The following is a 25,615-nucleotide window of genomic DNA, read 5'->3' on the forward strand; positions in this document are numbered from 1 at the left end:
GTACCAAATGGCTTCAACAATAGGTAAGCAGAAGGGCATCTGTTTCAGATTTGACTAAAATTGCATAATTAGATCTCGGTAAGAGATCCGTCTGCTCACGTGTGCTTTTATCAAGTGCTCTTGCCTGATCCATATAAGGAACCAGCTCTCAGACCTTCAGACCTCTGTGGACATCATTTTGGATGCAAACGTTGGTGCTACCTTAAGAAACTCTACACCTGTGTGGAGCCTTCTGTATGAATAGATGACTACGCCAATACACCAGATTTTTAATTGCAAACATGGAGAAACAAAACTACGATGATACCCGTGAACCCTGCCTTATTACAAGACATTTTTCCCTTGCAAGTTTTAGTCTTAATAATTCACTCACTGGTTTAGCTAAAAAAAAAAAGTCACTGGATTGATGTCTAAGCAGTGAGATTAATTTTCTTTTCTCTTACAAGGGTATCCTGACAAAAATTCACAACTGTCCCATTTAATGATGTAAAGAATTCACTACCACATACCATTTGTGGTTTACAAATCAGCCAATCTTGACAAACATACACTAATTAAGGGCAAGGAAGTAAAAGGCATTTATTGATTGCAAGGTCTGAAGCACCAGAAAACTGATTAAATATATGTTGTTAAGGAGTTAATAAATGATTTAACTCTGCTATGCCACGCTCTACGTACACCCAGGGCTATGGTAGCTAAATGGCAATTCAATGCTACAGTCTTCCATTATTTCCAGTGGGTTAATAAGACAAGCAATTAGGCTGTTGTTCTTCCCTTCCAACTGCAGCATTAATGTACTCAGTTGTGCAAAGGAAGAAGTGATACCCAGCGGGTGGGGACAAAACTACCATTTATAAAATATTTTGCAAAAAGACAAGCCATTCATTTAAAACAGTTGCAAAAGAAGTCTCAGTCGGCTGCTATATACAACCGCTATTTTACAGCTGCACAGTGATCATAGAAACTTCATAGCTATGGTCCACCAGCAGGGAGAAGAGCCCTACATAAATGTGCTATCTTTTAAATAAATTCTATCCCTAAGGTAATACAGACCATCGACGGGCTATGGTGCCTGTAATATAATTAACCGAGATCCCTCTTTTCTGACAAACTGTCTCTTTAACAATATGCTGCTCATGGTTCAATGAGTAGGATCATCCTAACGTAGAAAACCTAGGGCCAGATGCCCTTAGCCAAGTTTCAGATGGGAAACGTATGGAGGTGTCTTCTGTAAGGTGACGTAGATGCTAACGTGTGTTCCCTGCCCCATACGCCTCCCGGGCAAGTGGGGAGGAGGGCAGCCATAGCACACTGCACCCACACACCCAGGACAGGGCAGCTGTCCTTGTCCGAGGAGCTTGCTGTCACATCTGGCTGCAGCTGGACAGGAGATCACAGGGCTTCCTATGAGTCACGTGATGGGAATGTCTGGGTCTTGGTCACCCCCCTACCTATCACTGGCCAAGAGGGGTTTGGTCAGACAAAATCCAGAGTCCTCAAGTTCTGCCCTATCAGAAGAATTTCTGAACCTGCTGCTCAGGTTGAATAAGCGTAATCATATAAATGAAGCCATATATTTACTACTTTCCAATTCCCTTTCTACTTCCAAGTGATGCTATACTGCACTTTTCCTCATCATGCTTCTATGTTGCTTTACAGAATACCAAATGAAGATATCTTTCACTAAAATTTAAAACACTGTCCATTTTTTCCTTTGCTCCTATAATATATGCAATTGCAGAAAGGGATCAGAGAACAGAGGGCTGTTTTGCAAATTCCCTATGAAGTAAAAATCATCATCTCTCTTCTTTTTCTCCTTCCTCACATATACACATGAGCACAGCACACACACACGATATAAAATCATTCAAAAATAGGCCTAGACACACCTTAGATGATCACTTAATCCACCCATCTCAAGGATTTACCTGAGTTTATTTAATCTGTTCTCAAAAACCTGCTACTAACTGACGCTTACTAGCAGCTCGAAGCCACCCTTCTTACTCCTGAACGGTTTTTCTTGGACTCAAACCCAAACCTATATTGTTGCAGTTCAAGAATGTTATTTATTGTCTCACCCTTCACAGACATGGAGAAGCGATACTCCTCTATGGACCTTTAAAAAACAGACCTCTCCCATCCCTAAGGATAATCACAGAATCACAGCAGAATCGCCTAGGTTGGAAGGGACCTTTAAGATCATCTAGTCCAACCTAAAAAAAAAAAAACACAAAAAAACCACCCAAAAAACCATCACCACTAAACCATATTCCCGAGCACCATGTCAACTCATCTTTTGAATATCTCCAGGGATGGTGCCTCAACCACTTCCCTGGGCAGCCCATTCCAATGCTTGATAACCCTTTCAGTGAAGAAATTTTTCTTAATATCCAACCTGAGCCTCCCCCTGAACCACCCTCGGCGAGGGGGGAGGTTCTCTTGAGATTCACTTTCATGCCAACCCTTAGGTATGACTTCAGTCCTATAATTCTCAGTTACTTGCATATTTATTGTCTCTTTCTCCCTCCCCTGTTTACCCCCTCATATAAATTATGAAGCTTTACACACTGAGCCATGCTGCATATCCTTAGCAATAATGGGTTTGCTCCAAGAGTACTTCCCTACTTTGACAATGCCAAATTTACAGCCGGGCATGTGCCACTTTGCATCTGCCAGCCACACAGCGCTCTCCTCCGAAGCCTATCAATAAGCACAAAGTGACGGGTGGTCACCCCAACAACGCTTTGTGCTTCCATATTCAGCTCAGCAGTCTACACAATTTTAACCAGGGAGCTGCAAGGATAAGGAGAAAAAAAGATTTTTTCCAATCACGCTAAAATGTTTCAAGTGGCCCATTTTCGCTTTCCGTATACTTCTGAAAGATGACTAGGAGTCAATGTGAGAGATTAAGCTCTGTTGGCGGTGTAGTGTATTCATAATATATTAATAAGCAAGAACGCCTCAATTTTGGTTTGACACTGGCAATAGACTAAGCTACAAAAGGACATTCACACAGAGGTGAGAATGAAAACTGAAGGTAGTGACAATGGATCACCCTCCAGTAGTAAAGGACCTTGGAAAATGGTAAGAATGATGTTTTATTTGCAAAAAGAATGTAGAACAGTTATTGCTCAACAAATCTCCAAAATGAAAAACTGCCTCTATGAATTTAGCATTTTAAACTCTAGGAGAGTCCCAGTGAAGCCTGTAAGTTACACAAATGGAAAGAAAGAGGTGACGTGCTGTTCAGATAGAATCTCCCAGCTTTGTTAGGCTGTTATAGTTATATTCGCATTTTGGTGACAGCGGGAGGCCCTGTCAGGAACTGCAGCCCCACTGCACCGAACTATTGTACAACTGGAATTCTCCCCCCAGCCAGCTTACCAGCGGGTTAAGCCTCTTCAGACAAATGAGTTGATCCTATCTGGCCATTAATACTTTAAATAAATACTCCTTCCTCTTTGAGGGAAAACTCTCTACCTCTGAACACACTTTCAAAAATCATGCATAATTGTATTTATTTAATTGGAAATAAATCTACACACGCTACAGGCTTTTAAAGGCCAAAAGCATACCCCATGTCACAGCTCACACGAATAATGGCAACTGGAGTCAGGCTCCTCAGACTCCAGCCAATAACCCTCTGACACCACGATGGATTGGAAAGTCAGTATCTCAGTGGCGAAAATGTTTTGTCAATTAAGAACTTCCTTTTATTGCTTCCTTAGAAATTGTGAAGTCAGGTTTTTAACTGAAATGCTTCCTACTAATAAACGAACTTTTTGCTGAGCGATGTCGAAGCCAAAACGTTTCTTAAAGCATTGGGATAGCTTGGATTTTTCTGGTTGCTTTGTTATTATTGCCTTACTATGCTCTCAGTTAGGATTGGGAGACGCACTGGGATGAAAGTATATGCAAGATGCACTTGCAAAAATCTTAAGACGTAACAGTATTACAAAACACTGGTTTAAAGCATATTCTGTTTTCTTACAGAGGCTTACGATTTCCTTTACACGATACTGAAATTCTACAGCTATAACCTCCTTTAAGTATTTCTACGGACTGATCAAATACCTACCGAACTCAAACTGATTTAACTTGGTTTTGGACCATATCTTACACACATTGTCTGAACATCCAAAACATAATCTACATGCTCACTGACAAAAAAAACCCCAAACAAACAAAAAAACCCAAACAACAAAAAAAAACAACCCCAAACCCCCTTGCTCTTCTTTATCATTATTTCACAACCACAAGAGAAGTGGATAAAATCATTAACTCACTTTTATACCAGCAATAACAAAACGTGATCACACAACAGAAAAACCTGAAGCTGAAAACGCTATGATTATGTTGCTTCCCAAGTCAGCGAAAGATTGGTCATTGCTATAGGTTGCCCACACAGTGATGGAGCCCTTGCCAATGCAAACCTTGGCCATTTCATCAGGCTGTGCAAACATGTTCCTGCTTTACATGCTGCTGGGAATTGTCCACAATCACTGGCTTTCTTAGGAATGATGACAACACCAAACTTCTTAGGTCTGAGGCTGTTAATTTTTTTAGCTCTCTTCAAGTGTGGTTCTCTTCTCTCTCAACTTCCATTGACTTTCTTTGTAATTTCTCAGAAATTTTTCAGCAAGGAAGTACCCCAAAGAGAACAAGAGATTAAAGCCCTCTTAGAAGGGTTACACGGGTGTTTCGCTAATCTTTACCACCTTTCTACCTTCTGACACTGAGCAAGTATATTTTCTATACTGCCACTAGCTATTATTGGCTAGTGGAAATACAAAGCATATAAACATATATGAACAGACACATAAAAAGTGCAATACGCATGAGTTCAGACCACTTAATGTCAAGGAGAAATGAACAGAGAAATAAACACTAGGAAGAAAAAAGAACACTAAAGAAGGCAAAGATTATTTATTAAATCAAGGATGTTCTTGGCTTCCATGTCTGGGGATCAAGACTATGCATTGTAAATGGATGCTAATTCTGCAACTAACATTGAGATATATTGTACAAGTTGTGTATGTCCCTGTGTTTTTTTGCATTGCAAAAGCAGATGATAAAGGTCAGGGATCTGGTGGTAAATCATAACATGAGTTGAAGCTGAAGCCTGCGATTGTCTCTGGGTCACAGATTTTTATATTCTTTGCTTGTGATAGGCTAAAGACTGAAATACGCTTTACCTGTGTGATCTCTTTCTGTCATTAAAAGTAACAGTTTTCTTTTCCCTAGGGAATGAGGTATGAAGAACAAAACATAGCACAAAATGCATCCATTTATATTTCACTGGAAAACATTGTGAATGAAAGTGAAAACAAAACAAAACAAAGACACAAGGAAATCTCTGGTGCTAACGTTTTATACTGCATCTTCAAGAAAGTCACCTATAGGCACTACCTATGCATAGAAGCTACCACTAATTCCCACGCATTTTCTCTGGCATTTGTATGAAAAAGTTAGTCACAAAATGCACACAAGAAGGCATGATACATAGCATGATGTCAGCTCTGTCTTGTATTTTTTCTTTACTTGTACGCACTCTCTAAAACTCAAATAAATCCATCTTAGCGATCCTGCCATAACTTCCCTCAAGCAAACAAAAGCAAGAGATGCTCAGCTCACTATTCACAAGGATTCCTTTTCTTCTGCAAAATTTGAAACTTCCTAACAACCTTTCCCTCCTTACAGTCTACTGTCACCCTTAGATGTCATTGAAACAATACTAATAATATTTGTAGCTGGCTATGACACTCAGTCACCAGAAGCAAAGCTATTTGGCACTGTAATGCAAATGACTGCATTCATCAAATGAGCTTTGTTAGTTATTCATTGTGTTCCTTATCGTTTCTTCCCCAAACCCCGGTGCCTCTGCAGTGCGCACGGAGGTGTGTCCGCGGCAGCATCCCCACTGCAAAACCCACCCTTATCAGGCAGAGCAGGGCGCCACGGGGGTGACCTGCCAAGTCACCGCGTCCCCTCTCCTCTCCCTCTCCCTTTTGTGCCCAGCACCGCTCTTTGTCCTCATCCGCGGGATCTGTCTCCCCCTGCTCTGCTCACCGCGCGAGACCCTCTCCCACAGCTGGAAGAATGATTTGCCATGAAAGGGACTCTCGAGAGATCTGTAATTCCCTCCTCCTTCTACCCCATTCTCCTCATTTTCCTCTGAAATCGACTGCTCCGACCAACCTTCTACAGGGACTGGCTTTTAAAAACAACTATGGCAACAAAACAGCCCCAGCCATCGTGCATATCTCAGCAGCCCAGCAGGCCTGCACAGACAGAAAATGGTATTGACAAGTTTTGAAAGGGACAGACGCCGACTCTGATGCAGTCAGGCACTCCGGGCTTTTTTTTCATTAAATCTTTCACTGCTTAACACAGTTCAACATATCATTCTGTACCTCTGGAGAAAAGCTTTTGGGGGCTAGAGCCAGAGATTAATCCCTCTGTAATTTCTACTGCTGCTGGCGGTACTAACTGCCAAGGGATTTTGGTGAGAGATAATGGCACTGTTAGCTTGTAACCTAGGTGTAAAAATGGTCTTAATAAAACCAGGATGGTTGAAGCCCCATCAATAACCGCCACACACCAATTTTATTGGATGTAATGGATGCAATCCATTTGATGTGATACAGGAGGCTCATCCCAATATGGCAATTCATGGAGGTTGAGGAGCTACTCAAAAAATTGTCTACTACAATGGTGAAGCATCTAGGACAATCCAGTCAGTTTAACCTCTGAAGCAATGTCAAGATGTAAAAAGAGCTTTAGTAAGAGGACTGGTCTGGATCTTCCTTCAGTGAAAATGCAATTAAATAAGGTGTAAAAACTGTGTATAATTAAACCAATTTGGAATGATTCTGTCAGATATTCCATAATTAATGTTTGTATAAGAACAGATTTTCTGTTTTGCAGGAATCAGCAGATAATCAGCAGTTGATTGTTAACCTGCAAATATGCTGATCCAAGCATAATTATTTTTACACATGTACCTACCCTTCCATGAAAACATAAGCAAGAGACATTTCCTCTACCCAAAGAACTGCTGTAATATCATAAGGCATAATCCCCAAACAACCCCAACTGTATTTTTTCTGTTTATCTTCAGCAGAATAGTTATTCTTTATTCTTGGGGAAAAAAAAAAAAAAAGAAAGAAAAAGTCTAATAGGGTGGAAGTCCTAATTTCAGGCTCTTTGCATCCTATGTGGCCTTGGGTAAAAGGCCTTATACCTTTGCTTCCTGTACTTCCTTGTCTCAGATCAAGATTACTCTATTAGACTGATAGGTACTTTGATACTATGGTTAAGATAATAGGCCTAGAACAGTACTATTACACACCCTGTGCAATGTACCTATAGATATTTTACGAATTAAGTGCAAGGTTCCTGTAAATCCTTTTTGGAAAAAGGAGAGTAAGTAAAAATTTGTGAAAGTCAAAGGTTAAAAGAGGTATGGAATATTAGGAATTCATCAGTGTGACAAAGAAAATAGCAGATATTTAACACCATGAGACAGACAGTTTTCACTGGAAACTCCCATACTTCTGGTCATCTGTTCTCTCCAATTTTCATGAGCCCACTGACCTTCCTGAATCTTCAATTTGTTTTGCACTAATGGTTCACGAGTGCTCATTAATGGGTAATTAAAACCCATTAAAATTGTTAACGTATTCATGGTTTCTACTGACTTCTAGTAAGCAGAATTTTCTATATTTCAAGTGAAGATTTTAGAAATACGATAGGTCAGAAATAATGAGCTGATTGTGGAGTCTATCATGCATCTTTAAAAAAAGGTGTTGAAATGGTAACAGTCAAAAGAAATTTCTCCTTGCATATGAGAGTTTCCAACTCCAATTTCCTTAAACCTCACTGCTCATCCCATTCCATGAAAGCGGCTGGACTGATGAGCAAGCCATGGGACTTGCATGGCCAAGATGGTGAAGAATTCTGTTACATCAGAAGAAAAATTTAGATGCTTCTCTTCATCTTTCTCATTCTTCACAAGGTTGAACAATCAATAGTAAGGAATAAGTAACCAGTTCCCAAAAGCTGCTCCTAGACTTTGATCCTCTGCTGCTCCTAGACTTCTCACCTCACCTCTGTGCCTGGGAACATCATGGAACAGATCCTCCTAGAAGCTATGCTAAGGTACATGGAGGACAGGGAGATGATTTGACACAGCCAGCATGGCTTCACCAAGGGCAAGTCCTGCCTGACCAACTTAGTGGCCTTCTATGATGTAGTGACTACATCAGTGGACAAGGGAAGAGCCACGGATGTCGTCTATCTGGATTTCTGTAAGGCCTTTGACACTGTCCCCCACAACATCCTTCTCTCTAGATTGGAGGGATATGGATTTGATGGGTGGACTGTTCGGTGGATGAGGAATTGGTTGGATGGTCACATCTAGAGGGTAGTGGTCAACGGCTCACCGTCCAGATGGACATCAGTGACAAGTGGTGTCCCTCAGACGACCAGTACTGTTGACCAGTATTGGGACTAGTACTGTTCAACACCTTCATCGATGACTTTGATAAGCATCAATGGCTTTTCAGTACTTAAGAGGAGCTTATAAGATGGGGACAGGGCCTGTACCAATAGGATTTAAAACTAAAAGAGGGTAGATTCAGACTAGATATAAGAAAGAAATTTTTTACAATGAGTGTGGTGAAACACTGGAACAGATTGCCCAGAGAGGTGGCATATGCGCCATCCCTGAAAACATTCAAGTTCAGGTTGGCTGGAGCTCTGAGCAACCTGATCTAGTAGAAGATGTCCCTTCTCACTGCAGAGAACGTGGACTAGATGACCTTTAAATGTCCCTTCCAACTCAAACTATTTTATGATAGTATCTATTGTTATTATCAAGTTTGTTCCCATTTATGATCTTACTTTATTTTGGGTAGGAGAGAAGTTCTGATGTAGCAGAGAACACAGGTATAATAAGAGAAGATAGCCCTTAAGTCATGTCTGTGTTGGCCCTGCTATGAATTTTTAGTAACTGTCATTTACAAAATTTCTTTCCATTCTCTCCCTCATCTTATTCCAATCGTGCAAAATTCACCACTGATTATAAGGCCATACACAGCTCAGACAATTTTTCATGCTTTTCCTCTAGGACTGATAGACCATTATCAGAAAAAAGTGCCAAATGCCTGCTGGCACCTCCAGTCAGCTGCCAGGAGCTGGAGATGTAACATGCTTCATCTCTACAGGTGGTTGTGGTGTGATAGGACTGGCAGAGTGTTTCAGGAAAGCTTGCTCAGGTGTATCTCAAAGATACCACTTTCCACTTCGACTTGGTTGGCTCCATCTAACAAGGTTTAAGACTGTAGGGTCTAAAGAACTTTGCTGCAATTGCATGAAATTCCATTGCAACAAATACGTAACTCTTGATTGGGCCTTTGAAAATCCTGGGGAAAAATCTGAAAGCAAGTAAATCAATGATAAAGTGGGTAGAGGACCACATGGAACTTACTCTATTGAAGACCAACAACATGATTTGCATCATTATAAAAAAAGACTGAGTAGAACAAAATATTAATCAACCTATACAATATTCATCATGTCTGTAGTATGTCTAGTGGCTTACCTAACACTACCCTCTATGCAAAACATCACTGCTGGTGAAACACCTAGAAAAATGAACGCATTGTTTACAGCCCTGATGCACTGAATTAGTGAATGACAGAAAACATAACGTAGCTGCACGTTTCTTACCCTTAAAAGGAGATGTAAATGTATCATAGAGCTGAAAAATCTAAAGGCATACTTACAGAAATGTGAAGTAAAAAGCTGAGGCATTAGATATTCTATTAGCAGAGGGAAAAATCTTTCAATTGGCCACAAACTCCATAGCACAGAAGATTAAATTTTAGTAGAAAATTATCAAATCAGCAGAAAATAAAATTGATCGTTCCCAAACATACTGCAAAAGCAACATTTTACTGAGGAGACTGAATACCTCAAATACAACATAAAAGCTTGCCATTATGACAGATAGTTCTATTACAAAAGGTACTGAGTGCATAATTAACCACTGCTAATACCTATCTGAATATTTGAAAAGAAGAAAAATTTATTCAAGTGGGATATGAACTATTCATCAAAGCTGCAAAAAATATATAAATGAAATTGCTGCAGTGAAAACATGCACTAGTCAGGCTGTGTTTACGATCCCCTGACAGAAGATGTATAAATAGGAAAAATTTACCACTCATTCACTAGGGGCTAATGAAGCAGAACTAAGATCACATGCACACCATCACTCAAGTGCAGGACGTTTGCAACTTCTCAATTTTATATGGAACTGTCTGTTCAAGTCACATATTCTGTAACAAAGGTCATTTTTTTTGTTTCAGTCTAAACAGTAAACTGTAATTGGCTCGGAGGTTTCATTTTTCTTAAGCTGATGTTAATTTAATGAGTATGCTTACCACATTCCTGGATATAGGTGATGAAGGACTTTGCTTCCTTAATTTCCAGTATCAATCAGTTACATATAGCAAAGCATAAAAAGTAATATTTAATTGAAGTTTCCTGCTCTGCAAAATTATTTATACTCTTGGATAAACAGTCACAACTATAAGGTTTGGGGTTTTTTATAACAGTTCACAAAAACAAATAGTATTGATAGCATTTCCATACTATCCAAGCTATTTCAACTACTTAGCTGCAAATGTGGAAACAGCTAAGTTTCCGTAATTTAAGAAAATGCTTCTTAGAGCTAAAACATTTGTAAAGGATAATCAGAAGTTTATACTCTGTAGACAGGTGCAAGTAAGGTCTAAATTCTCAAACAACGGCAAGTTTCCAATCTCTGAATGTTCATTTAGAGTAACACAAGCTGCATTACTTTGTCAGCCAATAAAGGCATATGGACAATATTCCTGAATATACTCTCAGCTCTGAAAGCTGTAACATTTGCCACTCGCAAGTGTAAACATACTTATGAATTTTTAGCATCATCTTATTCTGACGACTTTATTTATCTGCGTCACGTATTTTCTAGAAGCTGTTTGTGAATGAAATATAAATTAGCGCTCTTCTCACAGAGAGATTTCAAGTATTTCCCATGAATTTACTTTACAGAGGTCCTAGAAAAAATGCCGCCCTGTAATTTTAGTTAGTGGATTATCCCTAATATATTATTTTCTTCCTAATTTATTTACACAGTCTATAATGCACTTAACAAAGATCTTGTGTCAGGTGCTCTGTGAATGCTAAATAGATTAAAAACTACAGGCCTGTTTCTAAGAATAGGAAACAAATAGTACCTTGTGCTTCCAGCAGCATACTAGGAAAATCACCTCTCCGGAGATGAATTCTGCCTCTCTTCTCCAAATGGGCCCAAAGTAATATCAATCTATAGAAACCATGACTTCTTTCTGCTGTGCATACAAATCTCCACTTCACTTGAAGTATAGAAGTGTCATTATGAAAGGTTTAATTCTGCATATTCTTTTGCATAAGCACACTTCTACAGATGTTTGAAATAACCAAGAGAAAAAATATCTTACAGCACCTGAAACTTTGCCCATGTATCTTTAACTTCATTTTGCCTAGCTACCTTCCTGAAAAGGGACAACCAACACAGCCCTATTCTACAAACGCAACCATGAGACCAGCTTGCTTATGGATCGCTCTCACATCCCATGAGAAAAGCTATGGGAGAGCTGTGCTGTTACCCCAACTGGTGGCATGTTCCACTCAGCAGAGGCCAGGGTGATTCTCTCATCCTTCTGCACAGGCTGAACAAAAATGATGCCAGCACAGAGAGGCAAAGCAAAGCTCCCTGGTGCAATGCTGTATTCAGTTCTTTAATAGCAAGGTAAAAAGCATAACCATCCACTAGAAAAGAACAGCCTACCACAGTAACAATATTCATGGTATTTTAACTGCAGACAGTAAAGTTTTACTCCACATTGCTGTACATATTAGTAATGCCAGTGAAATCTGTATTATTCAAATGACTATCCTTGTGCTGTGGAGTGGAAAGCAAACTAGTCAATCAGAATTCAATACTTGCTAGTATTGAACACATCCATACATCTCTCTAGATGGAATTAAAAAAAGGAACCATAAAAGATCTTTTGGTTGAAATGGCTTGAGGAGCCATCTCACAACACTTCGTACACCTGGCACATTCCACTGTGCATGAATTTACAAATAAATCTTCTAGAATGGCTCAAATCTTTCATTCTTTCCTGTCTTTTAGTTGTTGCTGTAGTACAAGCAGCAACACCTATGATACTTTATAATTTTGTTTCACCAATGAACAAAGATTGATATGGTAGTCAAAGAATCAAATTAGAAGAAAGAGACAGGAGTAAATATTCTGTCAGTGTTGTACAGTGTTCCTGTGCAATAAAAGAAAATCCAATTTTCTCATCCCTCCTCTTGCATTCGGATTTTCCTCACTACAATAAAAAGCTACGCATTTCTCAGTGTCTTCCAAATCAAAAACAGGGAAACAACAGCTTTTCTGAAAATCTGTAACCCAAGGCTTGAGTAGCTTCCAACTAAAGTCTACTGAGGTATGGGGAGGTGGGTGGCTGAGACCTATCCCTTCTGAAGACATGCTAGAAATTAACAGCACTATTATTTGAATGATGACCTTTCTGCATAGGGATAAAAAGTGGTTTGAATTTATTAGTTGGGACCTATTCCCAGCAGCTGCTGCAGTCATTGCAATCCAGAAGGGTAAGCCAAGATTTCTATTCCACTTCCCACCTTTTTCATATCCCATGAAGACATATGCATGGAAAAGAATTACCATTAATGGCTGTAAATTTCAAAGCATCAGCTATCAGTTGCATACTTTTGTGCTAAATAAAAGAAAGGGTGCATTCTGCCCCCAGTCCCTTTCCCCCAAGTCATTTTAACACAGAGTAAAAGAGTGGCAATATACCCTTGCACAAAAAGTTTATGTCCCTGTTCACCCTGGGGTTACTTGGTCAAGTGCCTCTAATGTTAAGGGCGACAATGTGCTTGAATAGTCCAGAGCTGTCATGCATAAGCAGGACCTGACTAAAGACTCATTGCATTTTTTGCCTAACTTCCACTCACTTCAGGAGTTAATTATCTGTAAGAATGTTCCTTTAAAATAATGAATCCACTCTCAGCTGGAGGTCAAGTAAGCAAGTAAAGAGATCAGGGAAGCTCATAAAGAAATTACTAAATTAAGGTTCTTAAAGTCTTATTTGCCTATTTTAATCTTAATCAAGCTCCTCTTCAAATTATAGATTTAAACAATTGTCTTTAAAATATGGATAAATAATAACCCAAGTGAACCACTGCCAACGTGAAAATATCATCCACTTCATAATATGCTTTCTTCAGTCTGAGAAAAATGCTGGACAAAGCAACAGGCTTTGATGTCTATCAGAAGTCTCAAATAATTATAGGTAATGCTATAGGAAACAAGACTCAGAGCTCTCTGCAGCATTTCCCAGCCCCCAAGCCAAACACACTTTGGGAACTTCAGATAGAGCACCAATTAAGCCTAAATTGCCAAGACAAAACATTCATTCCAAAGTGAAAATTTAAGAAATCAAAATACCTGCCACAGAGTTTTACAAAACCAAAACCTATTTGAACTTTGTATGGAAATAAACCATAATGCACACTAGTACCACTAGGGAAGTGAACAGCTGCATTCAAGCACTTGCTGAAGTCTCTGCAAGAACATCAGGGTGCCTAAAGGGGCCCATTAAGTTGCGCTTTTGGGACCTGCAAGTATCCACGATAAAAGCCCAGATTTTTTAAAAAATTACAGTCTCATTACAATGCACAAATGGGAAAGAATGGTTGGCTGCTGTATCAAGAAGGTTGTCATGTAAGCCGTAAGTAATCAGACATACTGATCACTCGGGAGCCTTCACTTTTGCTTTTCCTCTGTGTTTTGTCTTTGGTTGTCAGTAAACATGACATCTATCCTCTCCATTCAGTCGGCTAACGGCCCTCGTCTAACTCTGAAACATTGGACTAACACTTTGGGAAACCATCTGCATCCATGAAATAAAGATAAAGTCAATCTTACAAAGGCTCTTGTATTTCTAGTCTCCCATCAATTGCCCTGAAGATCTTAGCGTAAGATGAGCAAGCACCTATTGCCAGGCAGAACCTTGTGACATCCCACACAGGTGCTCCTCCAGGGCACAGGACCTGTGGCTGAGAAAAGCCCTGTGGGTCCTTCCTCAGAGGAAAGGCCTGGGCTTGTCAAACATACCTTCTTCCTTCCCTGGGAGGGTATTTAGGCATGCTAGCAATATCTCATGGGCAAGATTACCAGAGGCAGCTAATACATCTAAAAGAGTCTGTATATTCACTTATTGTCACAAAATTAAAGGAGAAAATAGACATAAACTTACTGATCTCAATATAATATCAAAATAAAAAAATAAGGGATCTACTGCTAATAAGGATTAATAAAAGCTAAGTAATGGACTTAAAAACAGAAATAACAGTTCAATTTACTCTAGATAGCAGTAGAGTCTCATTTGCTCTTTGCAAGGCATAATCAGTTGAAGGGCACATTTTTCTTCTCTTTGTTCTTTCCCATCAATTTTAATGGGTGCAGAACATCAGTCACATGAAATGTAATGGGACAAGAAGATGGATGAGTACATTTGAAGCTACTAGTCACAGGACAGAAAACATCCTGACAAAGTGACACTGGCAGCATAGGGTTCAACAATAGAGCCTGGACAATATTTAGTAAGTGAAACTACAGTGCTACATGATTTGGTATTCTCACTGGGCAAAATCCCTCCCCTGTCACTATTCATCATGTTCCCACAGGTCAGACTTTCAAAGACATTCTCCCACTGAACGTGACCAAATGACATTTTTAATTCAAGGAAATACGTAAATCTGGGGACAAAGAGGTCATTTGGAGATAAATGGGAACAACCTCCTGTATTAGGAACTTAAAACTACTTCATCAAGAAGATTTTAAATGGCTTAGCAAGATACACACATAAGATTTGAAATATATTATGCCCATAGGAGCGAGGAGACTTTCTATCTATCCTGAACTTATATGACAGCAACAGAACTCCACTACTGATGAACAAGTAGCAAATCCTTCCTATTTTTATTAGTACCTGAAGAAAGCAATACCAATAAATTCATATTCGTAATTGCTCCATATTAAAAAGCCTCCAACTGGCACAATAAAATAAAATATGCGAATAAAAAGCAACTTGCTCCATTAGTTATCTGAGAAGAGGTTCTGGGGAAGTTGCAAAGAAAATTCCTACCAAAACTGACCTTTAGTGTACAGCAAAGGAAAAAACAGTCTTCCAAACCCTTTCAGGACTTTGAAGAAGCGTGGGACTCCAGAGCTGTTGGGAAATGCAGGCAGATCTACTCTCTACTGCAACGATCTGCTTCTGCTATAACTTTACCAATAACTCTTAAGAGGATCGATCTACCATTTTACGATGCTTATTGTGATCACCATCATCATGACTAGATACTATTCCGGTTTCTTCATTAGCCATTAGACGAGATGTCTACAGTTAATCTTTAAAGCTTTAAATAATACAGAACTTTATACCAGAAGAAGAAAAACGAAACCAGGACCTCTTCAAATATACCCGTGAGAGAAGGAATTAGAGGCAGACCTCCAAGTCCCGCTGCTGCGCTAAATAGGCCCTATGTCTCCATACACCACAGTCACCCATCCAGTGACCTGTGATGTCCAGAGACAGAGCATTCCAAATGCTGAAATTTAACTAATAATTGACCTCTTCTTCCATCTTTTTTTGCCATTAAAATTTGTTTTGAGCTGGCGGTTCATATGCCCACAGATATCATGAGGAACCTGAATACTTCACATTCTAGCCATGAGGAAGGCCAAGGCCTGAATAATCATTATTCCCTGAGCAGCTTTCCCTGAAAATCCATCACTATAATATGCAAAAAGCACATTACACATGCAGTCAAACATATTAACTAGGTCAGTCAATTGTTCTGTTAAGCACAGGTAACTGAAGGTAATCCTTTTCTCTGATTATTTCAATTGTTCACTCCTCATAAGGACTTAGCGAAGTTCACCCATTCCCATGCTCCTCTTGGTCCTCAGGACAGGGATCCTGGCACCGCAGTTAATTATCTTTCTGACATTAATAAGTTTGGGGATCTTTCCCAGGAACCTCACCAGTTTGCTGCACGTGGACACAAAAGCTGCGCTGACATTTGCAAGCAAGATGGTCCCTGAAGACATGTCTGCAGCTGCAGGGGAAGAACCTGCGATCCTAGCTAGAAATCGGCCAGGGTCTCAAGCATGCCATGACAAGCTGACACAGCCAGTGTCAGTGGCTGGCTCCTGTTGGCGCTGATGTCTGTGGACAAGTCCTGAAAGTCCAGAGCCAAGCACTTTCCTCCTCCTTACGGCCATGCACAGCTGCTAACCCCGCATGGGTGGGTCTCAGCCTCACCTCTTGAGAAACGACGCCTACTCTAGACATGCAGAAGAATACCAAACCCTCAAGAATTTAGATTGTTTCTAAACATTATCTTTCAAGTTCATCCCAATTCCTTTCAAATTTCCTAAGCTGTAAATTAAACCCGACTCATACTTGCAAAATTTTTGTCACTGATCATAAGTGAGGCTACTTCTAATAAGAAGTGTTTGTTTCAAAACAGTATGATCTAGGAGCTAGGAAAAATACACAAACAACAACCACACCCAAATACTAAGAGATAGATATGAAACCAAACAGAAAAAATTCTCCAGCTGGACGACTAAAACAAAACCTAAGTTGTATCTAGACAAATTAAAGACACTCAGAGACTTTTGCAGATTGAGTCTTCTCAGGTTCAACTCTGACATTAACTCACATGAAACAGAGGAACATATGACTTGGTAGTTTGGAAGATCACTTGTTCCATCATGCTTATGTTGTTTCAGAGGTCAAACTTCATAGCCAAAACCTCTAGGGAACAAACTGCTACTGTACACAGCCCACAAAACAAAGGAAAACGAATGTTTGCTTTGCTTCACTTTGCTGATTATCAGGGTTTGTGTCTGTTGGTTAAAAAAAAACAACCAAAAGCAACCTTCCTCCTGGGGGAAAAGGAATGAATAATTTTTTTCCACCTGAGAGAAGAAGGATATGTAGGATTTCCTAACTTCCTCAAAGTAAAACAATAAAAAAGCACCAAAAGTGAATGCCATGCAAGTTTACATCATCCTATTACGTAGAAATGGCCAAATAGCCATGCTGTCCTCTGCCTGTCCACATCAATGTTTTAAACCTAAATACAAAATACAAACCACTGTAAGAGGTGGTTTGCAGTGTGTTATATGAAGACACTGCAATTCCATATCTAGATTCAGTCCATGACATAAAAATATTTGTAAAATTCACTTTCTGAACCTCTGCTTATTACCAAAAAAATGATAGATAATCTGTTAACAGTTACTGATCTAATATTCTCTCTTAATAGACTGATTCTTGTTACAGTTATTGAGCAAACTAAAACATATTACAAGCTTGTTACACGTAAGACAGCATATAACTATCTTCACTGCAAAGTGTGTATACACCCACAAAGTAAGTGTATAAAGAACAATCTACATCTAAATTTTTAAATTCTTTCATGCCTTGATATTTTGAGGTTATGTTTGCAAGCTAGGGAGTCCTCTTGCTCTTGAAAAAAAAAGTGATTTAGCTAGCAGTATCATCAAACTAATTTGCATGAACCTAGAAGATTGGAAAACCCTTGTGGCTGAAATTAGCCAGTGGGTTCAAAGTTATGAGATGGAAAAAAAATCAGGTACTATTACAAAAAGCTTATTTCCTTTCAAATAACAGGTCAAATACACTCTGAAGTTAAACAGCCTTAAAGGAAAAGAACCAAGCATTTTTTAGCTTTTTTTTTTATTCTACTTTAAAGAGACCTCACCAAATCCCTAAGGGTAGAAGAACCATTGGTTATCACCAAGCCCTGCCATACATGTCTCCATTAAACTCTTAGCTCTTGAGAGAAAACTGGTGAAACTACCTACTGTTAATTAACTCTTAACATACACTTGGCCAAGTCTCTGGCCGACATTTTAATGCCCCGCCCCTTCAGTGAACTACAAAACAAAAATATCTAACCTCTAAAATATGCTGCTTCGGCAGCTATCAGTCTGCAAATGCTCAAGGTAGCAAGATTAGTTTCATCACATCACCGATGTATAAGACTCACATAAAGACACGTTTTGCCTTAGGCCTGAGGATTATACCCATACATCACATCAGGAAGCAAGCCTCAAGAAAGGATAGCTCTTTAAAAAATGTATAAAAAACTGATCATTAGAAGAATCCGTAATCCCCATTGTTAAATTCAAGATGCAATGAACAGCAAAATGACAGAGAAAATCATGCTATTCAGTACCTCAGCCACTTTTTATGTGTGTCATGGCATTGCATATCCCTGCAGATTACTGATATAATCTCAGCACGGCTTTTTATAGCTGCCTCTGTTGTACCCATCCCCTGAATTCTTATCTCACATACTATTGTCTGCTTTCTTATCTCACGACTCTTTCTTTATCCTTCCTCTTGAGGTATGCACAGGAGCTATATACTTTTTGCAAGACAGTAAACAAGGGCAGAAAATGAAAGCCTGGTCCCAGTGAAGTCAGTGGCATCACTTCAGAGTTTCCTGGATTTTATCAGAAAAAAAAAATAAGTGTTTTATCGCAGGCAGTTGGCGTGAGATCCAAAATAACACTTAGGTACTTGGCGTATAATTCATGTGTTCAAAAGAGTGATCCCAAAAAATCCTGCTAACAGGCTTAGGTTTTTAGGAAATGAGATGATGACTTCCCTACATGCCTAGTCGTATGCATGGGTGTGTTTGCTACAGCCACCATCCATCTGGGTGGCCAGAGCTGGTTATTTTAAGCAGCAGATGTGTCCCCAGACCCAAATCCCCATGGCACAATCCTCCAGGACTCCTCAGGGAGCCTTCACACCAAAGCATATCTCTGTGTTGAGAGCCTAAATGCAGACAAGAGGTGGCCTTTCAGACATATTTTCTCTTCTAAGCAACTGACATGCGGTGTCTCAAAGCACAGAGCTGAGGCATGGGTGTCTGCGGCTCTGGGGTCCGCACCCAAAGTTCCCCTGGGCCATGGACCAGCACCCAGCGTGGGATGATGAGCTCCTCCACCAGGAGCAAGAGCTCAGTTGTTAGCAATATCACAACACTGGCATCTCTTTTTTGAGTACAACTTGACGAAACGTTATGGCAATGGGATGAGTTATTTAGATGAATGCTGCTCTATTATCGGTGTAAAGTAAATAAGCAAAGAAACAGAAGAACCTGTGCTGCTAACCACAAAGACCATTTCTTATCTGTAGGAGAAGCCAACTTTTACGAACTCTTTTTAAATTCTTTACAATTCAGCAGAAGGTCTCTAAGGAAATTCCAAGCAAGTTTCTAGGACATGGCTAGAAATGTATAAAAAGCTTTTCTTTATTATATTTTTACCATAAATACATTGTTCCACTAATATGAGACAATGCAGCTTTGGGGGGAATTACATAGAGCAGAGTTCTGAAATTGTTCAGTTAAACTGAGAGGAAACTATACTCCTACAAGTTTACTGACTCCTTCAGCACCTTAAAATTTATTTTTGAACTTTTCAAACAGATAAATCAGCATTCGTAAGAGCTGTTTAGAAAAAATAAGAATCAGTGGGTTCTCAATTGTTTTGTTTAAAAATTTAGAGGAGAAAGAAGGAAAAGCTAGGAAATGCAGCAAGATGAAACCAGATCTGCTTTTGCTACTGATTTAATTCAACTCAGATAATTCAACTAATTTCCAGACAATTACATTTAGAATTTTCTCCTCTCATATTCTCCAGAGATAAAAGTGTCCTGCCACAGAATTTCTATTAAAAACAGAAATTAGATATAAATGTGTTTGTGCTGATGCAGCACAAGGTAGTACTTTCGTATTGCTGGTGAAATTAATGAAGAGCATTTGGAGGTGGCACTGATATACAGCAAACAAAGGTGACACAAAAGCTGCCAGCAGGTATCTCCAGAAAAGAATAAGAACTAATGGCAAACACCAAACTGAAGAGTTGTCATGTAAGTACCAAAAATGAATACTAGTGGCTGGAGGTTGGTTCAGAAAGACAATAAGGATCACGTCATCTAGTCTATTTAATTCTCTGAATAAAACCAAACTTCTTCAAGTCCAGAGACAGCAGGTCCCAGTGACAAGGAACACTGCTTGGCCCCCAGTCTTCCTTCCTTATTCCAATGCCAGCTATAAGCAGCATCAACTGAAAAACACAGATGTGCCTCTGCTGTTTCAATGGGCTGTTTCAATGTCTCTCTTGTGAAAACCTTTGAATTTGAAGAGATGTACCACTAAAACTCAGTACTTCAAGTAGCCCAGGGGATATCAAAATGAACATAAAATCAGAACTCTAAACTGGTGAAAATTTGAGCTTTATGCTAATTATGGAAACTAACATGAGAAGCAAACTGCATAATCAGTCTTCAGAGGATTTAAAAATGCTGCAAGCAGGCTCTACTAACATCTCAGGTAAAATGTAAAATATAAATGTGCAACCTTCCAGTTTTAATCCCAGTTCCACCACTGACTTTGTGAACCATCCCAGATTGCCTCTGTTTTCTCTTCTAGCTTTTCTCCAGTCTCCCTTTCAATTCTAAGCTCACCTGAGCCAGGACTGCTTCTTAACACGTAACTCAAAAAAGAAGTTCACACTGGTCTTTGGTTGACCCCCAAAAGTCTGTGTTCTCTCTCTCCATCCCCTATTTTTCTCTGGGTTAACTGTACATTTTGAAAGCAAAGCATAAAACACCAGCAAACAGAAATTATTTGAAATGATATCCACAGAATTCTGTGGAAAAAAATTGCATTTCTTTGAGTCTCACACAAGGGTACTGAAGATCACTGCTGATGATTGATCAGATGGTGCTCCGTTTCATTCCCTCCAATCCTTGCCATATTTCTCTTATCCTTTGCCCTAGAGGGGAATCGTGCCCATCAAACAGCTAACAAATGACTTAAACTCACTTCTTTCACCCCAGTAGCACAAGAAAAAAATCAGCTGTGAATTGCAGAGTTCTGCTTCTAATGGACACGAGCACACATCAGGTCCCACCTTCTCTAAGTGACTTGCTGTAGACTTCCCGGCTGCTCTTTCATTAGTGCAATCCTGCTTATACAGCACACCGGAAATAATAATGAAGTGCCCCATGAAGTAGCATGTAGGGCCATAAATTTCAAATTGAGACATCTTCTGTTTCTCCACCAGTAGGCATATGGAGAAGAAGACTAGGCAGGGAGAGGGGGTGCTGTGCCTGATACCTTCTCACGGTGAAATCAAGAAGCAAAGTGGAGCCATCTTCACGTCATGAGGACAGGTGAAGAGGCACTCTGAAGCACAAGGGTGCTTCACCAATGCATAGTGGCATCTCAAAAGCTTTCATTCTTAAAACATGAGTCTTTGACTTTTTGTTTTAATCCCAGTCTGCACGTGCAAGACAGTTATCAAAATAAAAGTCTCTGTCACGCAGGCAAATGCTGTTTTTGGAGAGGGCCACTGTGGTCTCTGAACTGCTATCTCAGGGAACAGCAAACGAGCCTGGAGGAAGGGGGTGGGGGGAAAAGCGAGGAATTATACATATTCTAACGATGTCTTCATTTCCCAGCAGCTCTACAACAAAAACCTCTCCGGTGCTGAATCTGACCTCACTACAAACAGTAGCAGGAAACATGCCTCACTGTAAGCACTTGCATGGTTTTCCTCTGCAAACACGCTTTCCTTTGTTTACTGTATTTTTTAAGCACATGAGTGCACAGACCACCCAGAGTATCAGGCAGCCTAGCACGGGAAAGGTGAGAGATGAGGCTAAGATTGCTTCCTTATAATGAATATAAATTAATCTATCTCATCCACATATGCTAGTGAGCCACAGCTCATCCTCAGTCAGTTCATGTCCCTGAAAGGCTAACTTGTCCCAAGCTCTCCAGAAATCATGCAGATGAAAGAGCCAAGGCTGTGGTATAGGAATTACAGGACTGGAGTGTTAAAAAGGGATTTGCAAATCAAGTAGTAATGCCTGCCTGGCTTAATTTAATTTATCATATTCTACTGCTGCTCCCACCCATAGCAGCAAGTCAGTATTGTACACAGAAGCAGTTACAGTGTGAGACACTACCTGATCTCTACTGTAGCACCTGGTTAAAAATATGCTCAGTATCCTTTGGGCTCTGACCTGTATACAGTGAAACAAAGATAGGGATGAGTTTACAGATGAACACGGGATCTGGCAGTGAGCGCACTAAGTCATTTCTCTGCTCTCCTTCTGCACCTTATCAGTGACATTTCCCTAACAGCACAAGATGCAGCACCAGGCTCACCGCGTTTCAACTCCCCAAGGAAACTCACTCTGATCCTCCCAAGGATTACACTTTATCTGGCAAGCACCAGAGTAAAAAGTGAAAGCATTAGTTCATTTTGCACCTTGGTTGTTTCACATCCACAGACACTCCAACTCAACAGCAGAGAAGATAACAGATAAAGGGAAGGATTTCTCTAGAATCTCTTTAAAAACCCTACCTTTGGGTTTGCTGATCATTTCAATAGCATTTATTACTATGCGACATTACTGCAAGGAATATTTTGAAAAAGCATTCGCTCTAAACCAGGCACAGCCTCTTTTTTCCTTACACACGTGTAAGCCCTTTAAGAAATGTCTAATCCCCTTCATAGCACAACCTGCATTTCTTATTCCCTGGCACAGAATTCCATTTTACACTTTCAGATCAGTCTGGCAATCCAGAGCTGGGGAGGGGGAAAGGAAGGCAAGGGAAACGTGTTGCTACGCTTTTCCCTGTGCTACTGCTGTAAGAAAACATGATGATGGGATTACTACTAACTATTGAACTAAAGGGAAGTGTTCCACCTAGAGACCACCTTCACCAGGCAAGGCAACGGGCAGGTTACCTGCAAACGGACACTCTTTTAGGACTGAATACGCCTGCTGGTTCTGTGGTAAAAAATGATGCAGAGGTATTGCCCCCAGTAGTAATTAACAATGTTAATCTTCTTCTTCCTCTCTATGGTGATAAAAAGAGTCATTTTTATATTTAATTAATGCAGAGGATCATTTTGGAAACTGGCTAATGAGGCTCTGATCACATTACCATGAAAATGTGCATTAACACCGCAACTGAGGAGGCTGCTTCATGTGTGGAGAATCCACTTTGTAATTAGCCCACTGTGAAATGAATCACGTCAGGAGGAACTCGGAGGGAACCAGTCGGCAATGGGCACTTAGCTGCTGCTGTGCCAATAGACCACCAACACCGTAAGCTGTTTTTTCTCCTCCGCACTGCCTGTCAGCAGCAGCACAGTCCAAAACTGCAAGCGTTCAGCCTCCGTCAACAGCAATGTGTCAAAGCCAGGACAAATTATAGAGAGGGAGAGAACAGATGCTGAAAGCCACTAAACTTTAGTATGCAAGGGTCTGCTGTGCCAAGAGGAAAAACCAAACAAAAAGCTGCAAATCAAATACTGATTCAATAGGATCTGAGCAAAAATTATGGGCTATTATGGTAAGTGCTTGTTTCATCTTATCTTATTCTGAAGGAGCTGGGAACACGTTAGCAGCACACTGCTACGATGCTGAGACACCAAAATATCTAGATGGGATTAAGATCTTTGTCTAGTAGTAAACAGAAATAACACACACAATGAATGAACAAGGAGCACACCTCACTCATGGAAACCCTGTTGTACTCAGTACCTGTTTAAAGGTGACAAGCACGTTTCAGAATAATTTCAATTTTAATTAATTAATCTCAAAATTTAACATAATTCTTAGCCAGCACAGACATGCCATAAAAACTTTGTTCCTTAACTTGGAAATAACCTGAGATCACAGACCTAACACTTCCAAAGGCAGCAGTGCAACTTATCTCAAATCAGTCTTATTACCAAAGCCAAGGGCTCCCTTAAAACATCGCCGATACGGTTCAGTGAGACTGCTGCTATATGACTGACATCTTGGCAGAAGATGCACAAAAATGTTAAAAGAATCCCACAGGAAGTCATCTGAAAGGGGAGTGGCAAACGAGCAGAAAACAACAGGCACCCAAAATACTAATAATTACCAACACCACTACCACCCCCCACCCCCCAGCCCCCGTAACAACTTAGCTAGCAATTTTGCAAAAAAGGCAAAGCAAAACAAAAGCATCTCTACTTACTCTCTGTAAAGAGCACACATTTTTACTCTGGAGATGCTGGTAATATCCTCTGCACTCACCTGTGAAACTTCATAGAGCAGTTTGTAGTGCTCCTCTCTCTTCTGAAAAGTGCACAGATTGCAGCCCATCCTAATAAGCAACACAGGAGCACAGCCTCTAATTTCCCCAGCACTGAAAGGCAAACGCACTGACAGGGAATCACCCTCCAGACTTGACTACTGTTTTTCATCAGTCACTCCAGCCCCGAAACAGGCACACCACTGTTAGCTGGAAGCGCAAGGCAGGGCAGTGTGTAGCAGCATGCTCTTCTTCCCTTTCCCTAACTATCTTACACTCACGTATACACACACAGAGTTTCGACTCAGTTCATGGCAACACTCCCCCTGTCTCTGCATCAGTGCACATGACTACACAGATTCTCACTCATGAATATTAATAGCCTCTCATTGATTATTTATGACAGAACGTGTTAGCGGGGAGGGGTGTCATAGCTGCTGCTGATGACAGATGAATATTCACTAATTAAGAAGCAAATGTACTGTGGTTAAACAAAATTCACTTGTGTCAATACCATCTCTGTTTATTAAGGTTAGAGGGACTAAGCCTCACGTATTCACCCACACTCGCCTTAATTTTTACAGTAATTCTGAGACTAATTCATGAATGGGGGTGGGAAAGGCACAAGTCAAGTCTTATGTTAGGTCTCCACCTTGTGCAACAGGGATCACGGAATACATTTCCAGTATTTGCAAGCCTTTTAGGAGAGTGCTTGTGAAACCTGAGCTGACGTTACTAAAAATTTAAAGCAAAGAAGGAAGGAGAGAAAAGTAACCCAGATGGCTATACTGCTAGCTTCACCTTTGACACTGCCAAATTTAGGCAAAATTCCAGTGTACTCTTAAAAGGCATGTGTCTGTAACAAATCGTCATACATATCCACTACATGTGGAAACGCAGGTGTGCCCGATCTGGTGCTTTTTACATATATACACACATTCTGCTGTTTATTAAATAATCTCACATACAAGTCTCTTCTGGCATGTAAAACAGATTAACAGCCCCAATTTCTAAGTAACTCAACAGATATACCCTCTTAGACTCCTAGATATCAAAGCTTTTATTATAACATGCCATTATATCTAATTTTACCATTTGTAAATTAGATTTTAATGGCTTCACAATTCTCAATGTGTGTATAAAGGCAAGGATGCATTTAAAATTAAACCCACATGTTAAATATTAAGGCCAATGGAAATCAAATTTAATTCCAGGTTGACATTAGTTCCTATATTGTATATCAAGTAATCCTTTGGTAGTTATGCAAGACAAAAAGTCCAAGCCATGA

At 40.0% G+C, this 25,615-nt stretch overlaps 1 protein-coding gene across 2 annotated transcripts in view; it reads right to left on the reverse strand.

Moving 5' to 3' along the window:
• Window positions 1–25,615, reverse strand: part of PDZRN4 (PDZ domain containing ring finger 4) — a 249,689-nt gene that overhangs the window by 82,733 nt on the left and 141,341 nt on the right. The window contains exon 1 of one of the 2 annotated variants that reach the window (XM_074168056.1): window positions 24,330–24,398. The exons of the other annotated variant lie outside the window; for it this stretch is intronic. Coding sequence (XP_074024157.1) covers window positions 24,330–24,398 — 69 coding nt within the window. Of the gene's footprint in view, window positions 1–24,329; window positions 24,399–25,615 lie in introns of those variants that run through there. 2 annotated transcript variants of the gene reach the window in all.

Source organism: Numenius arquata, chromosome 2 (genome assembly GCF_964106895.1).
Source record: "Numenius arquata chromosome 2, bNumArq3.hap1.1, whole genome shotgun sequence".
In the NCBI taxonomy this organism is placed as follows: Eukaryota; Metazoa; Chordata; class Aves; order Charadriiformes; family Scolopacidae; genus Numenius; species Numenius arquata.